Source organism: Echinops telfairi, unplaced genomic scaffold (genome assembly GCF_000313985.2).
Source record: "Echinops telfairi isolate 266 unplaced genomic scaffold, ASM31398v2 ScPeMD7_7423;HRSCAF=8461, whole genome shotgun sequence".
In the NCBI taxonomy this organism is placed as follows: Eukaryota; Metazoa; Chordata; class Mammalia; order Afrosoricida; family Tenrecidae; genus Echinops; species Echinops telfairi.
This window is the reverse complement of record NW_022111323.1, coordinates 848405-866253: the sequence shown is the minus strand read 5'-3', so window position 1 is coordinate 866253 and position 17849 is coordinate 848405. Positions and strand designations below refer to the sequence as shown.

General features: G+C 41.3%; 1 protein-coding gene across 1 annotated transcript in view; it reads right to left on the bottom strand.

Moving 5' to 3' along the window:
* The window catches only part of MSN (moesin), a 148195-nt gene that overhangs the window by 20637 nt on the left and 109709 nt on the right, over positions 1-17849 (bottom strand). The window contains exon 3 of the mRNA XM_030887711.2: positions 13111-13206. Within this exon, the coding sequence (XP_030743571.2) occupies positions 13111-13206 (96 nt within the window). The remainder of the gene's footprint in view (positions 1-13110; positions 13207-17849) is intronic.

Below are 17849 nucleotides of genomic sequence, written 5' to 3'. Positions count from 1 at the left end.
TGTATAAGCCCCTAATAAAATGATTAGAATAAATAAATAAACTTACCTCGGTGTTGTTGTAATTGTCCTTTTGTGCTTGGCTTACTTCACTAAGCATAATTTCTTCCAGTTCTTCCCATGCGGAGATATGCTTCATGCATTCATCACTGCTTTTTAATGATGCATAGTACTCCATTGCATGTATGTACCAGTTTTTTAATCCATTCATCTGTTGGTGGAAATTTGGGTTGTTTCCAACTCCTTGCAATTGTGAACTGTGCAGCGATGAACACTGAAGCACAGATATCTGCCTGTGGTTTGTTTCTTGCCTCTTCCAGGTATATGCCTAGTAGGGGGATTGCTGGGTAGCTCAATTTCCATCTGTTTTAGAACTGGCCAAATTGATTTCCATAGTGGCTGTACATACCTACAGGTCAACCAGCAGTGGATGAGAGTTCCTATCTCACCACAGCCCCAACAATACTTGTTGCTTTTTGATTTCTTGAATTGGGCGATCTTTGAGGGTGGTAGGTAGTATCTCATAGTTGTTTTGATTTGCATTTCTCTTATGGCTAATGATCGGGAACATTTTCTAATATGTTTATTGGCCATTCAGATTTCAGAATCTGTGAAACTTCTGTTCAGGTCCTTTTCCCATCTCCTTAGTGGGCAGTTAGTTTTTCTCTTATTGTAAGCTTTCAAAGTATTGTAGATTTTAGTAATAAGGTCATTGTCTGCTGCGTCGTTGCTAAAGATGTTTTTCCAGTCGGTGGGCTCTCTTATTACTCTATTGGTGAATTCTTTCGATGTACACAGGTATCTTATCTTCAGTATATCCCACTTACCTATTTGTGACTCCTCTGTATTTGTATCCTTCTCTATTTCTGATAGCCTATGTATTCCCTGTGTCAAGGTTTTCAAGTTTGTCCCAATTCCCTCATTAATGCCCCTAATAGTTTTGGATTTTACCTCAAGTTCTGTGATCGACCTTGGGTTTATTCTTAGCAAAGGTGGTGAAGAAAGCTGATGGTGCCTGGCTATCAAAAGCTATAGGGTCTGGGGTCTTAAAGGCTTGAAGGTAAACAAGCGGCCATCTAGCTCAGAAGCAACAAAGCCCACATGGAAGAAGCACACCAGCCTGTGTGATCACGAGGTGTCGAAGGGACCAGGTATCACGGATCAAAGCACAAAAAATACAATACTATTTTTATGCTTTTGACTTTTGAGTTTATATTGTCTCTCCATGACATTATAAATTCTCTCCTTGACACAATGGATGTATGTATGGAATGTGCTAAGCATTGTATGAGCCCCCAATAAAATGATTTGCAAAATATAAAGGGAGAGACTGAAAGCCCAGTGCTCTTTGACTCTCTGGAAAATGGCGCCAAGTTCCTCTAAAACAACACAATGCAAACAGAAATCAGCACCAGAAACCTCAAAAAAAACAACAACAACAAAACAAAACCAGGAGAAACAAAAGGCAATGTCAGAAGAAATCCTGAACCAAATGACATACATAGAAGAAGCAGACATTGACCTGCCACTGAAGGAAATACTCAGAATGTTTCTTGGAGCAATACAGGATATGAGGGCAGCAATACAGAAAAAGGATGAAATGATAGAGGAGATAAAGGCCCCACCACCAAAGGGAACTACAAGACCTAATGGATGAGATAAGAAGAACCAGTTGTAAATTCACAGACTTCGCCAATAGACTTAAGGAGGCAGAGAATTGCACAGTGACCTAGAGGATAACCAGGCAGACTTCAACAAATGGGAAAGGCAGTCAAATAAGATAATCAGAGAAGATGAAGAAAACCAGAGAGCCGAGTCAAATGCTATGAAGAGGTACAACATTAGAATAATTGGACTACCTAAGCAAGACACAATGAAGAAGTCAACACCAAAAATAGCGAGGGGATTTTTAAAAGGAAAACTTGCCAAGCTTAATGAATGAAAACCAGGCAACCATTCAGCAGGCCAAAAGAACACCAGCTACACTGAATCCCAAGAAGAAGCCGCCAAGACATAAACTAGCTAAACTACCCAACTCTGAGGAAAAGGAGACAATCATAAGAGCAGCTAGGTGAAAACAAGCAATCACCTACAAGGGTACCCAAATAATATACTAAGACCTATCAGTGGACACTATGAAGAAGAGTAGAGAATGGAATAGCATATTCCAAACACTGAAGGAAAATAACACAAACCCAAGAATACTCTATCCAGCCAGATTATCAATCAAGAGAGATGTAGAAGTAAGAGTCTTCCCAGACTAGGAAAAACTCAACAAATACATTAAAAGAAATCCAGCCCTAGAAAAGATCCTCACCTACCCAGTATGGACAGAAGAACAGCATTCACTGAGCACAAATAAGAGAGCTCCACATAGAACAACCCCACCCCGAGGGCAACAAATAGAAAACAGCTCCCCAGATATTATTGGCTTGAGGGTGGAAAGAAGGCAAGAATGAACCCCCCCCCCCACGCACACATGTACAACACACTGATAAGAAAGGGAGGTAAGAAAACAAACACCCAACACAAAAGTTACAAGATGACATCACCGAGTCCACAGATGGATGTAATAATGCTGAACATCAATAAACTGAACTCAGACATGAAAAGGCAGAGGCTAGCAGACTGGCTAGCAGACAAGCATTCAGGGAAGAACTGACACAAATCCTACACAAACTCTTCTAGAACATAGAAAAAGACTGAAAACTCCTGAACCCTCTCTATGAAGCTAATATAATTCTGATACCTAAACTCGGCAAGGATCCCACATGAATTGAGAACTAAAGACCAATATCCTTAATGAACATTGACACAAAAATCCTCAACAAAATACTGGCCAATAGAGTACAAAAGTATATAAAACAAATAATTCACCATGACCAAGTGTGATTCATACCAGGGATGCAGGGATGGTTCAACATACAAAATAACATTAGCATTATTTGCCACATTGACATGAAAAATTCTAAGAACTACATGATAATATCAATAGATGCAGAAAAAGCATTCGACAATATCCAACACCTATTCCTGCTTAAGACACTGAAGCAGATGGGAATGGAATGAAAATTCCTCAATATAATACAAGCTGTATATAAAAAACCAACAGCCAAGGTGATAGTCAATGGAGAAAAGTGGAAAACAATCCTTCTAAAAAGGGGGACCAGACAATGATGCCACAAGTCCCCACTCCTATTTAACATCGTACTGGAGGTCCTAGCTAACAACATAAGGCAAAGACATCAAAGGTATTTTCCTGAAGAAGGAAGAGGTAAAACTATCATTATTTGCAGATGATATGAATTCATATATGGAAAGTCTCCAAACAGAAGTCTATCGGACTGCTATACACGTTGGACAAGATCATGGAAGAGGGGATCAGAAGTGTAGTACCCTTCACAATAGCCAAGCACAAATTGAAATATCTAGGGATATACTTGACTGAAAAAACAAAAGATTTGTACAAGGAAAACTACAGAACACTATTACAAGAAACCAAGAGTGATCTCAACAAATGGAAAAATATCCTATGCTCGTGGATCAGAAGACTCAATATAGTAAAGATGTCAGTTCTGCCCTAAGGCTATCCCCATACAAATACCACCATCTTTCCTCAAAAAATTGGAAAAACTGATCACCAACTTCCTATGGAGAGGAAAGAAGCCCAGAATTAGCAGAGACTCCTCAAGAATAAGGACAGACTGGGATAGCTTGCTTTTTACCTGACTTTAGCACCTATGATACAGCCAAAGTGGTTGAAACAGCATGGTATTGGTATAATGACAGATATTCAGACCAATGGAAAAAAACAGAAAACCCAGAAATAAAATCATCAGCATATACACAACTGATCTTTGATAAGGGCCCCCAAAATATCAAATGGGAAACAGATACCCTCTTCAACAAGTGGTGCTGGAAAAATGGATATCTAACTGTAGAATTAAGGAAGAAAGGCCCTTACTTCACTTCATACACAACAATAAACTCAATGAACCTTGATCTAAAACCCCAACTATTAGGGCCATCAATGAGAGAATTGGGACAAACCTGAGAACTTTGACACAGGGAATATAAAGCTATTGAAAATAGGTAAGGACACATATACAGATCAGGCACAAATTGACAAGTGGGATATAATGAAGAAAAAACACCTATGTACATCAAAAGAATTCACCAAGAGAGTAACAAGAGAGCTCACAGACTGGGAAAACATCTTTAGCTATGACACATGAGACAAAGGACCTACTACAAAAATGTACAGTACTCTGCTAGCTTAAAATAAGAAAAAAAAACTAATTGCCCACTGAGGAGGTGGACATAAATGCAAAAATCCAAATGGCCAATAAACATGAGAAAATATTCCCAATCGTTAGCCATAAGAGAAATCAAATTAAAACAACTATAAAATAGCAACCAACACCCTCAAAGATACCCAATTCAAAAAATCAGAAAGTAACAAGTGATGGAGGGGTTGTGGTGAGATAGGAACTCTCATCCACTGTTGGTAAACCTGTAGGTATGTACAGCCACTATGGTAATTGTTTATGTGATATCTAAAACAGATGGAAATCGAGCTACCATACAACCCAGCAATCCTCCTTCTGGGCATATACCTAGAAGAGGCAAGAAAAAAACCATGGCCAGATTTCTATGCTCCAATATTTCTCACGGCACAGTTCACAATCACAATGAGTTGGAAATAACCCAAATTTCCATCAGCAAATGAGTAGATTAAAAAATTGACAAGAGCAGGGAGCCATCGAGGGAGGGAAAAGGATAGACTTTGGGGCCAGAGCTTGGCACCCCATTGGACTTTACTGGGGGACACACCTAGAGGTCAAAAATCAGACCTTGATCTATTTACAGGTTTTTATTTCTTTTTAATATTGTCCTTTAACTTTTTCTTTTTCTTTTTTAAAAAAATTATTCTTTTTTGGTTCATTGGTTTTCTTTGTTGTTTTCATCTTTGTGTTCTCTTTTGTCACTTTGTCTTGCTATGCCTTGTTTTTTGGTGCATATTATTATCTCTGCAAGTCTATCTAGATAAGATAGGCTGGATGAACTGTCTGGAGGAGAAAACAACAGGACCGATGGTTCCCAGGGGACATGGGAGAGAAGGGGGCGGGTGAAAGGAGGTGGTGTTGACCAACCCAGGGACAAGGGAGCAAGAAGTGATCCAAAATTAGTGGCAAGGAGGTTGTGAGAGGCCTGGTAGGGATTCAGCAAGGGCAATGTAACCGAGAGAAATTACTGACACCCAAATGAAGGCTGAGCATGAGCAAGAGAAAGGTAAAAGGAAATAGAGGAAAGAACTAGGAGGCAAAGGGTATTTACAGAGGTCTAAATACAGACATGTACATATGTAAATATATTTATATACGATTGTGGGTAAATAGATCTACGTGCATATATTTACAGGTTTAGTATTAAGGCAGCAGATGGACATTGGACCTCTACTCAAGTGCCTATTCAATTCAAGAACACTTTGTTCTATTAAATTGGCATTCCATGATGCACATCTTCTCGACACGATTGCTGAAGACAAAACTGGTAAATAAGCAAATGTGGTGAAGAAAGCTGATGGTGCCCAGCTATCAAAAGATGTAGCATCTGGGGTCTTAAAAGCTTGAAGATAAACAAGCAGCCATCTAGCTCAGAAGCAACAAAGCCCACATGGAAGAAACACACCAGCCTGTGTGACCATGAGGTGTCAAAGGATCAGGTATCAGGCATCATGAGAACAAAAAATCTTATCATTGTAAATGAGGGTGAGTGCTGAGTGGAGATCCAAGGCCCATCTGTAGGCAACTGGACACCCCCTTGCAGAAGGCTCACGGGGAGGAGATGAGCCAGTCAGGGTGCAGGGTATCAACGATGAAACATACTACTTTCCTCTAGTTTTTAAATGCTTCCTTCCCCCCACTATCATGATCTCAATTCTACCTTACAAATCTGGCTAGACCAGAGGATATACATTGGTACAGATAGGAACTGGAAACACAGGGAATTCAGGACAGATGATCTCTTCGGGACCAGTGGTGAGAGTAGCGAAACCTGGAGGGTGGAGGGAAAGTGGGGTAGAAAGGGGGAACCGATTATAAGGATCTACATATAACCTCCTCCCTGGGGGGTGGACAACAGGAAAGTGGGTGAAGGGAGACGTCTGACAGTGTAAGATACGACAAAATAATAATTTATAAATTATCAAGTGTTCATGAGTGAGAGGGGTGCAGGGAGGGAGGGGGAAAATGAGGAGCTGATATCAAGGGCTCAAGTAGAAAGCAAATGTTTTGAGAATGACGATGGCAGAAGATGTACAGATGTGCTTGACACAGTTGATATATGTGTGGATTGTGATAAGAATTGTATGAGGCCCCAATAAAATGATTTTTTTAAATTGTGGTACATACATATAATGGGGTGCTACGCATGAATAAAAATAGTGATGAATGCATGTAGCATATCACCACATGTGAAGTATCAGAGGAAATTATGCTAACTGAAGCAAGCCAAGCACCAAAGGACAAGTACAACATGAGTCCACTGAGGTAAGTTTAAAAATGCAAAGGGGGCAAAGGGGAAAAGCTACTGTATACATAAATGTCTGAGGTGAGATCAAGGTGCAGGGGGCAGACCCAATCCAGGGATATATATGGCAGTCAATTAAAATGATGGGGGAAAGAAAAAAGAATAACAACATGGGTAACTGGGGAACAGGGCACTAACCACCCAAGCGGAGGTTATTGTTTATATCACCACAGGAGAGGGACGAGACTTCAACCGGGTGTGCAAAGACATGAATACAACATACAGGCAAGAAGCCGGGAACTAATAGAGAGGTCTGTGGGCCAGCCCCAATACGAATTATGTGGACAACCCCCTTCCCCACAGAATTCACTCCAGAGTACAGCAATGATCAGAGCAAACAGGAGCAAACGAAAGGGGAAGCAGAGAGTGAAACACATCCTGGCCCACCAAGCCCCAAGGGCAATATTCCTGCTCAGAGCAGCCAGTGCACAGAGAGGACCATAGGGCTGGCCCCACCACGAGACACAATGACCCTCACTGAACCACAGTGCTACAGGAGACAACACAGGAGGCACAGTGTGGGAATAGTACCCAATCTGACCCCACTACTTCAAAGAGAAACACAAAGGGTGTGCAACAGAGCGGCAAGGGGACCAAAGTCCCTGCAGAATACCAAAAATAGGCTTTGGAATGAGGGCTTGGCACCTCATCAGCCAGACTAGAAAACACTCCTAAAGGTCAACAGACCTTGAACTATCTATAGGCTTTTCTGTTTTTGTCCATGGTGGGTTTTTTTGGGTTGTGTTTGTTTTTGTGCTTATTATTGTCTAAGCATGTCTGTCTAGATAAAATAGGTGGGGTAAATGATTCAGAGGAGAATACAATGGGACCAACGATTCCAGGGGACACTAGAGAGTGGTGGGCAGGGTAAAGGAACTGAGTGTTAACAAACCCAGGAACAAGGGAACAACAAATGGTCTAAAATCAATGGCGAGGAGGGTGTAGGAGGCCTGGTAGTAGGATGTGATCAAGGGCAATGTAGCCGAAAGGAATTACTGAAACCTGAATAAAGGCTGAACATGATAGTGTGACAAGAGGAAAGTAAAAGGAAATAGAGGAAAGAAGTAGGAGGCAAAGGACATTTATAGAGCTTTAGATACAGACATGTACATATGTAAATATATTTTTATATAATGATAGGGAAATAGATCTATATACATATATTTATATGTTAAGTATTAAGGTAGCAGATGGATATTTGGCCTCGACTCAAGTACTTCCTCAATCCAAGAAAACTTTGTTCTAATAACCAGGCATTCCGTGATGCTCACCTTCCTGACACGATCACTGAAGACAAAATAGGTGCATAAGCAAATGTGGTTAAGAAAGCTGATGCTGCCCAGCTATCAAAAGATATAGTGTCTGGGGTCTTAAAGGCTTGAAGATAAACAAGCGGCCATCTAGCTGAGAATCAACAAAGTTCACATGGAAAAAGCACAACAGTCTGTGTGATCATGAGGTATTCATGAGATCTGGTATCAGGCATCAAAGACCCAGAAGAAAATAATCATATCAATGAGAATGAGGGGGAGTGCAGAATGGAGACGAAAGCCCATCTGTAGACAATTGGACATCCCCTTACAGAAGGGTCACAAGGAAGATATGCAGTCAGGGTGTGGTCAGGGTGCAGTCTAGCATCAATGAAACATACAACTTTCCTCTGATTAGTGGTTCTCAACTTTCCTAATGCCATGACCCTTTAATACAGTTCCTCATCTTGTGGTGACCCCCAACTATAAAATTATTTTTGTTGCTACTTCATAATTGTAATTTTTCTACTCTTATGAATCGGGCGAACCCTGTGAAAGGGCCATTAGACACCCCGCCCAAAGGGGTCGTGACCCACAGATTGAGAACCACTGCTCTAGTTCTTTAATGCTTCCTCCTCACCACCCCCTTAGCATGACCCCAATTCTACCTTACAAATCCAGCTAGACCAGAGCATAGCATGTACACTGGTACAGATAGGAGCTCACAACACAGGCAATCCAGGACAGATAAACCCCTCAGGTCCAATAATGAGAGTTGTGATACCAGGAGGGTAAGGGTAAGGTGGGAGGAGAAAGAGGAACCAATCACAATGACCTTCATATAACCCCCTCCCTAGGGAATGGACAACAGACTAGTGGGAGAAGGAAGACATCGGTCAGTTTAAGACAAGAAAATTTTCTTTTTTATTTTCAAGTGTTCATGTGGGGTGAGGGGTGGGCAGGGAATGAAGAGCTGATACGAAGTGCTCAAGTAGGAAGATGTTTTGAAAATAATGATGGCAACATATTCACAAATATGCTTAACACAATGGATGGATGGATGGAGTGTGAAAAGAGCTGTATGAGCTCCCAATAAAAGTATTAATAAATAAATAAATAGATAGATAAATAAAAGACTTCTGCTCATTGAAAGGCTTTATTAAAAAAGTAAAAAGAGAGCCCACAGGCTGGGAATATATACTTAGTAATCACATAGAAGACAAAGAACTAATTTACTAAAATCTACACAATTTTATAAGCTTCCAACAAGATACAAACGTATAGCCCTCTGAGAAGGTGGGGAAAATATCTGAACAGACAATTCGGAAAAAATGACTCTCGAATGGCTAATAAACACATAAGGAAATGCTCCCAGTCACTAGCCATCTGGGATATGAAAATCAAAACAACAATGAGATATCACCTAACACCCACTACTGTGGCCCAGTTTAAAAAGCAAACAAAACTGAGAACATCATATGTTGGAGAGTGTGACAGCATAGGAACTCTTATCCATTGTTGGTGGACTTGTAAATATGTATAGCTACTATGGAAGGCAATATGGTGATACCTGACCCAGCAACACCATTACTGGGCATCTACCCAAAAGAAATAAGAAACAGAACAGGAGCAGACGTTTGTTCCCCCATATTCATCACAGCACAGTTCACAATAACAAGAAGCTGGAAATGGGCTAAATTCCCATCAATAGAAGAATGAATTAAAAACTGGTACATAAACACAGTGGATTACTACGCATCTCTGAAAAATAGCAATGAAACCATGAAACACCTCAGCTCATGGAAGGATCTTTGTGATAGGTAGATTTATTGTGCCAACGTGGCCAATAGGAACATTTGGGATTAATAAGGTCAAATTTTGATTGGAAGACAAAGAGATAAATGGCTCGGTAAGCCCAGCCTGTCTCTCTCTTGCTCTCTGGTGATCGTACCAGTGTATGGCGCATTAGCAAGTTCTCTGCCTCAACTTGCAAGCTACACTACCTGTGGGACACACAACCTGTGGAACGTGTTGTTAGAGCTTGAGTTTCCTTCAAGACATGCTTCACCACGCTGCTGGTGTATACTTCGCTTGAGCTTGGGACTGTTTGATTCTGTCATCTGTCTGACTGTTGGTGACCCACCCTGCTGCTTGCTGCCTCTGGCCAGATTACCTGCACTGTTGTATGGAAGACTCAGCTGTCTGCTTCCTTGACCTTGGACTAAGCAGGCCTCGTGAGTCGAAGGACTACCAGTATATTAACTGTTTCACGGAAGTGCGTTGAACTGAGCCCTCTGTATTTCTGTGTGGACTTATTAGCTGTTATATTCCTGTGTGTGTGTGTGTGTGTGTGTGTGTGTGTGTGTGTGTATTGTAAGTGTCCTGGTTTTGTTTATCCAGGGAACCCTGTCTAACACAATCTGGAAGCCATTATGCTGAGTGAAGTTAGTTAAGCCCCCAAAGTGGCTTAACTACTCTATGAGTCCACTGCGGTAGGAACAAGCAGCAGAATGGGCACAAACTCAAGCTTGCAGGCAATCCAGTCTTCTGACTGGGTAACAGACAGCCTGGTAAAGAGTTGGATCAGTGACAATGAACCACACACCATTTGCTCTAGGTAAGTATAGTGTAGGTCACTTGGCCAGAGGGTACCTCACGACAGCTGGGATCAAATGGTGGAGGGCAGGGAGGTGTTGTCAGCTGAATGGTAGTCATGTGTATCTGGGGTGAGGTCCTCTGGAGGGGTGGTAGCACTGTCAAAGGGATGAGTCTTACTGATGAGAGGGTGTGGTAGTTACATAAGCTCTTGTTAACTTGAGGGTGTCATGAGTGAAGGGGTGGAGTCTAAGCTGTCAATCAGGTCATAGCCAATGATGCCTCTGTGTGTACGTGACCCCCCTAATGAGGATTCTGGGATCTTTCTCTTTTTCTCCTGGGAGGCAGACCACATTGTCTCTGTTTCACTTTCTTGTTGACAAGCCACAGCCTTGGAGATCATCCACTGCCATTGGACCCACAGGACTTTCCACCCACCAGCCTGTGATCTTCCTGCATTTGGCATCATTGCATGTGCTGCGTGAATTAAAGAGGAATTCATGGGGTAATACCGGAATTATGGGCTAATATTGGACTTATGGGATAAAACAGAGGGGCAGTGCAGAAGTAGGGAGAGGGAATGATCAAGTTATGGGGGGACATATGTGCATGTCTTTTGAAGGGAGGGGAGGAATGGCTGACTTCCAGGTGGGGGGACGAGAGACTGAGTATGCTCTTGGGAACTTTAGGTGGGGAGGGTCTGTAGTGGTGTGCAGCTGGTGAGCTGAAATGACACAGAGCATCTGGGAGTCTCCAGGGAACCAAGTATGGGTGCTGTAGAGCACTGGGACACTGAATTCTGCATCTTTAGGATGTATGGCATGATCCAGAAGCTACATCTGTGAGACCCCATACAGGAACCACACTTGGTGAACTAGACACACTTGTAACCTGAAGACTTAAACTAGAAAACACATTGGTGTCTGAGGAAACAGAAGACAGCTGTACCAAGAGTGATGTTGGTTGGTGGACAAACAATATCTTGCTACATTAACGTCCTATAGGCCATATTAAGAGACATATTATTCTGGCAATCTTGTGATGGCCATTCCGTTATATTTTGCTTATGCTGGTGTGTATTAGGGTATATCTCAGAGGTGCACCACCATTCAAGATCACCCTCTTGAAGCTGTGTTATTTGGTTTACTGTTTCTCAGTAAATAAAACCCAGGGACATTAATATTATACGGAATGAAAACAAAACAAGGGTTTGGAGGGAGGGGCAAAACATGGGAGTGGGTGAGATAAGAAGGAGATGGTGTCAAAAAGCCCAGGAAGGAAAAGTATGTTTGGAGACTATGGAAGTAATTGTACAATTATGTTTAACATGATTAAACCATGGAATGATATGACATGTATTAATTCCCAAGTCACAGCAAATTAAAAATTGAAAAAAAGCCTAGATCCAGGAATGAGTTCTGGGCACACACTAAATCCTAGTTCCAACAATTAGTTCTTATATCATGGCCCTGCTCTACACTCACCTTTATGGAATGATTAATGAAGATAAGTGTGCTACAGAAAAGTGTGGCGGAAAGATGGTGCCCAGCTATCAATCGGAATAATGTCTGGGATGTTGTATTCAAACAAACAGCCATCTAAGTGAGGAGTCAACCAAGTCCACACAGAAGGGGCATTCCAGCTTGTGTGATCCAAAGACAACAAATACAAAATTCAAATATGGTGAAGAGAAAAGTATCAGGGCAAGAATTATGAACACCCAATTTATGGAAGGTTATGGAGGACAGTGGGAGCCCCAAACCAAGCTGTAGAGTATCTAGTCAGACTGAGCCACTGGAAGGTACTCTCTAGCCAAGGGCAATGGTCCAGAACAGCCTTACTATCAGGCAGAGACCACTGTAATCTTGATTGTGCTGAAGCAAACACTGTACTTAGCCAGTTGACCCCCCCCCCTAAAGACACGATTTGAAATTGTTCTGAATGCAAGTATCTCTTAGTTGTTCCATGACAGAAATGTCTTCCCTGACTTTTTGAATGTTTACTGGGGTCTTCTCCCTCTCACACATTATTTTTATTTTGTCTTTACACTAATATGATCTTATCCTTACCATCTTAGTGTGGTTTGTTTTTTTTATTGTTTTCTGTTGGGTTTCCCAGCTGTAAAGTACAGGAGCAGTGGATGTACAATGATAATAACTGATATAAGATGTTATAAGGAATGCAGTGGTGGGTATGGACAACATGGAGGGTAAGGGATTTGGGAGTGGATAATGAGAGATGAAGGGTAGAGTGAGAACTAGAATGGATTGTGACTGGAAAATTCAATTTGAAGGTAATTTAACCATAGGGGAGGGGTGTGCTCTAAGATAGATATAGTGGTGATTGTACAATTCCCTTGATATGGTTGAAGACTGGAAACACTCAATTGTATGATATGTAAATTATGTGCCAATAAAACTGTTGGGGGTAAAAAAAGACAAACGTGAAAACAGAGCTTTCAGTGGAAATGGAAGGATCTTTCCTTCTTGGAACACCATTCTCACTACTGAAAGTCAAAGTAGACACCTGCCTATATTCTGAGCTAGGTGTTCAATAGACCACCCAGTCAAAAATACAACCCTATAAGCCTGAATCTTCCACCTCGGAAATGTTATGCTTCTAAGCAAGTTCTGATTAAAGAATGAATTCCAAACGCAACAAAGGGATGAGCACTTACCTTCTTATTGAGTTTTAGCCAAGTGGAAAAACCCTTAGTGTCCTGGTACTGCAGACCGAAGAACCAAACTTCCCTCAAGCCAATAGTTTTGACTACCTGTAAGCGAAAATACAAACAACCATGGATTGAATGTCAGCCACATGCCAGGCACAGAGGATACAAAAGTAAAGCCAATGTGATCCTTGTCCTCAGAGTACTTATAAAGTGTTCAGGGTCTGGCAAGAAAATATATATAGTCAGCATCTAAAAACATGCCAAGAGATCAGAATCTCTCAGCCCTTCTGGTAAGGCAGATATGGCATCTATATAACATACATGCAATACTACATACCAAGAAATTTACATCTATTTTTTCCTGTTTTACTTGGCAGTACCTCGATGTAGTACCCAAGGGACCCCTGATGTTACAAGCCTCCTGGCTGAACAGTATGCAGTAAAGGAGATAAAAGATGGAGTCTGTTCTCCAGCTCATGGCATTAGTATGCTAATGGCTCCAACTGATGGTTCAGCCCCAGCATACCCACCACTGGGGAATAGTATCAGTTGTACTGAGTCACATCCTAATGACATCATGCTGCCAGCAGTCTTTATTTTTTCTTTTATGGGGTTGGGCATGGGATGGTAGAGTGAGTTGGATAGGGAATTTAAGAAAGTTACCTTGAGAGAGAAACAAGAAACAAAAAATCTAGTGTTGCTGATATCCTTCCTGTAAAGAAACCAAGATCTCCCCTCCCCTCAACACATATAAACAGCCACAAAGTCACTGCTATGCATTCAAAGCCTGTCTACATAGTCAAGCCCAGAGCATAAAATCTATAGCTCTAGAAATCCACAAGGAAAAGTAGCTCATATTTATTAAGCATTTATTTTTCCCCATTTAAATCTAAAAACCATAAACCTTAGACTGGACCCCTAATGTAACTAACTCCAAAGTCTAAACATTTTCTACTGTAGCATACCACCTCCTAATACCAAGGGCTCACAGGAGCTTGGGACACACCCAACGTTGTTGAGTGATTGATTGCCTCTGTTTTTTTTGGTACAGATGTCCAAGTCAGATAACAAACTTTGATCACTTCTGCATCTAGATATGATTTCTGACTTTCCCACTACGCGCAGTCAATAACCACTTTGGGGAGAAGCTATATCCCCAAATAAACAGCCCTCACTTCTCACTGGGTACATGCACGTCAATTTCACAGACTGAAGCAGATATAGAAAACCTGAGTTTGTCTCAAATTTATCTCCATTTTTCTGTGTGATATTGAGGCAGTGTCTTTCTTGGTTTGAACTTCTCCATTTATCCAAAGTAGAAGTGTAGCTTAGATGGTGCCTTTCTTTTCTCAAGTTCTATCATCCTACTACTAATTATGTTATAAGGCTACTTTTCCTACCTACCTCTTGCTGACCTAGGTAATGAAGGAAAAATTCTTCTTGGATTAAATTCAGTCTAAGGGAGAGTGACCTACTGAAGATGCTCAAGGTAAGATGGACCGTTAATTCCAGAATGTAGTAATTTCTCAGAGTGGAATGGTGAGGACCCTAGTCACTAGAGCTGATCAAATGGTTCCCAGCACCCTGGGGGCCTTAAGTGGAGATTTCTTTTTAGTCCGCACTTAGAAGTCATCTTTTGCTCTTTGTTCTTTTCACGGGTGATGGAGGTAGGATAGACTGGAAATAGAACTGGTAGAATAGCAACTGCCCTTTGACTGTGCCAAAAGCCAAGTTATAGAGGCTCAAAAACAGTAGGACTAACTAGGCAGCCAGTCCCAACGATCCCAAGAATGAGTTCCTTGGCCTTTTCGCAAGTTGTCTATTTCAGTAGTGACATTGGGGGGAGTGTGATGAAAGGAGGATGATTATGAAAATAAATGTAGTTTTAGGATCCAGAACAGCACTAAGAAGTTGGTAATAGCTAAGTCAACCTGTTAAAAAGATATTTCAGCATCAGTGGGGAATTTTAACCTCTACAAGCACTATGCCTTCCTTTGTGATCATAGACAATGTAGATACATATAAATTTTCTACTCTAAAAAGTTCCAGGACTTGGAGAGATGAGCAATGTCTCTCAATATCCATTGGGGTATCAAAGAGAGAATATATGGTCTGAGATCACAGTTCACACCACATAAGAACAAAGGCCAAATGATAACCTCTAAGTCCAGACTATAAAGAAATCTCCACTTAAGGCCCCGGGGTGCAGGGAACCATTTGATCAGGCAACTTTTGATCCCATTTCTAAGGCCCAGGTCCTCTGACTTTGCTTCTACTAAGACTCCAGAGGAAAGAAAAACCTTATTTTCAAGTAGGAGAAAGCATCTCGCTCCTGGTTCTGGAGACAGCCACTATGGTTCTAGTGGCAAGGGTCTTCACCATTCCACTCTGAGAAATCGCTATATCCTTAAGGGGACTAAAAACAAAAACTGAAAACCTTTCTTGGCTCCCTATGATCTCAAGCTGATGGCTCATTTTGTCCAAGAAAGTATTCTCAAAGTTATTCAAGGGAAAACAAATCCATAAGTACAAGAAATAGTGAATGCATAATACTCATGGGGAGGAGGTAGAAGTTGGAGAGATAATAATTAGATGGCTGTGCCCCAGAATCTCTTTGAGATCACAAGTTTGATCTTGATCCTTCGTGCAACTTTCACATTCTACTCCAAAGATAATCTATGATTTAATAATGAGATAGGTAGTATCTGCGGGTAAAATTGATGTTCCAAGATATTGAGTGACATTTATTCTATAGCTTTTTGTGTCACCTAGAACTTTCCATATATACTTCAAGAAACTCAGACTTTAGTTTGTAAGACACTGGTTTAAAGACTGTGTGTTCTACTCAGTTCCACAATCAAACCTGAGAATTGTGGAGAGTTATAGAGTGTAAGTAACATAAACTAGAAAACTGGGATCCAGTAAGGTGAAATGAGAAAATCTTCACTAATTATTAAGAGTTTCTGTATATAAGAAAGAGTTTCTTTACCTATATTCCACATGTGGAACCTATTAAATAGGGGGGTACGTGAGTGAGTGGAAGGAAAGCAGGTTAGTTCTGGAATGCAAAGCCCCCTCTCTGTATCCCCCAAGCATATAGCTGAGTAAATAACTAGTGACATCAGTCACTTAAAAAGTCTAGAGCAGAATTGAGAAGCAAGGTTGGAGCCTCAAGAAGAAAATTTCATGAGAAATTCTGTATAATTTTGTCAATGCACAAAAACACCTGGGGCCCCATGAGATCCCATTTCAGGCTTAGCAGCAAGTGTCAGCTACTCACTGCAAGCATATTCATACAAGATTGGAAATGGACGAAATACTCTACAAGGGACAACCACAATTGCTCTTTCTGCTACTCTACAATGCCTGTGTTCAAGTACCCACAGCCAGTTCAATTGGGGTTCTAAGTTTAGTGATCAAACTTTCCACCACTCAGTACAGGAGCAAGCAAAGGGGCACAAGTAGCACAAGTTACAGTGAGGAATGCCAATTAAATGGCCTAGTTCAGATACCAAGGCTTAAGATACTATATTAATAATAACAAATACTAGTTATTTTTAAGAGATGGAGTTTGCTATCCTCAGAGTCCACAAGTCATAAGTACTTTCTTTACTAAGTCAACAAAGCCTCCTCATTTCATGGTTCCCTCATTTGAATTCCCAGGGTAATTTGCACCTGCTTCTTCAACCCTTAATAGGGATAAGGAATAAAATGACTGTCATGACATGATGCTCTCTCACTTACCCACAGCACTATAGGGGTCTGAAGACAAAGTGCAGGAATTGTGCCTGCTCAAATCCAAAGGAAGAGCAACAGAGCAGCAAAGGGAGCAAAGCAAAGCAATGAACACCCCAAGGAATCCCAAAAATAGACCAGAATTGGAGGGCAGGGCTTGACACCTCACCAGACCCGACTAGAAAACATTCATAAGGGTCAGCAGACAGACCTGGAACTATTTATGGGCGTTCTTTTTTCCTCCCCCACCCCCATGTCTATCCATATAAGATAGGCAGGATAAACAATTCTGAGGAGAAAACAACTGGCCAACGGCTCTGGGGGAATATGGGAGAGAAGGTAGGAGAAAGGAAGTGGGGAGACAACAAACCCAGGGAGAATGGAACAAGAATGTATCTAAACATGATGGCGAGGAGGGCGCAGAATGCCTGGTGGGGTGTGAGCAAGTGCAATGTGCCGGGAGGAAATACTGAGAGCGAAATGAAGGTTGGACATGATAGTGGGATAGGGAGAAACTAAAAGAAAATAAAGAACTAGAGTGCAAAAGACATTTTAGAGGTATAAATATAAGCATATACATATGTAAATATATTAATATGTAATGAAAGAAATATAGGTCTAATATATATTTATGTTTTAAGCATTAAAATAGCAGATGGACATTGGGCCTCTACTCAAGTCCTCCCGCAATGCAAGAACACTTTGTTCTAATAACCCGGCATTCTGTGATGCTCACTTTCCCCACACAAACAATCGCTGAAGACAAAAAGGGTGCATGAGCAAATGTGGTGAAGAAAGCTGATGGTGCCCGGCTATTGAAAGATATAGCATTTGCGGTCTTAAAGGCGAGAAGTTAAACAAGCAGCCATCTAGCAGGGAAGCAACAAAGCCCACATGGAAGAAGCACATCAGCCTGTGTATTCGTCTAGGTACTTTGGAGAAACAAATCCACAGCAACTCACGTATAAGAGAGAGTTTTATGCAAAGAAAATGTGCATCACGAAAACATC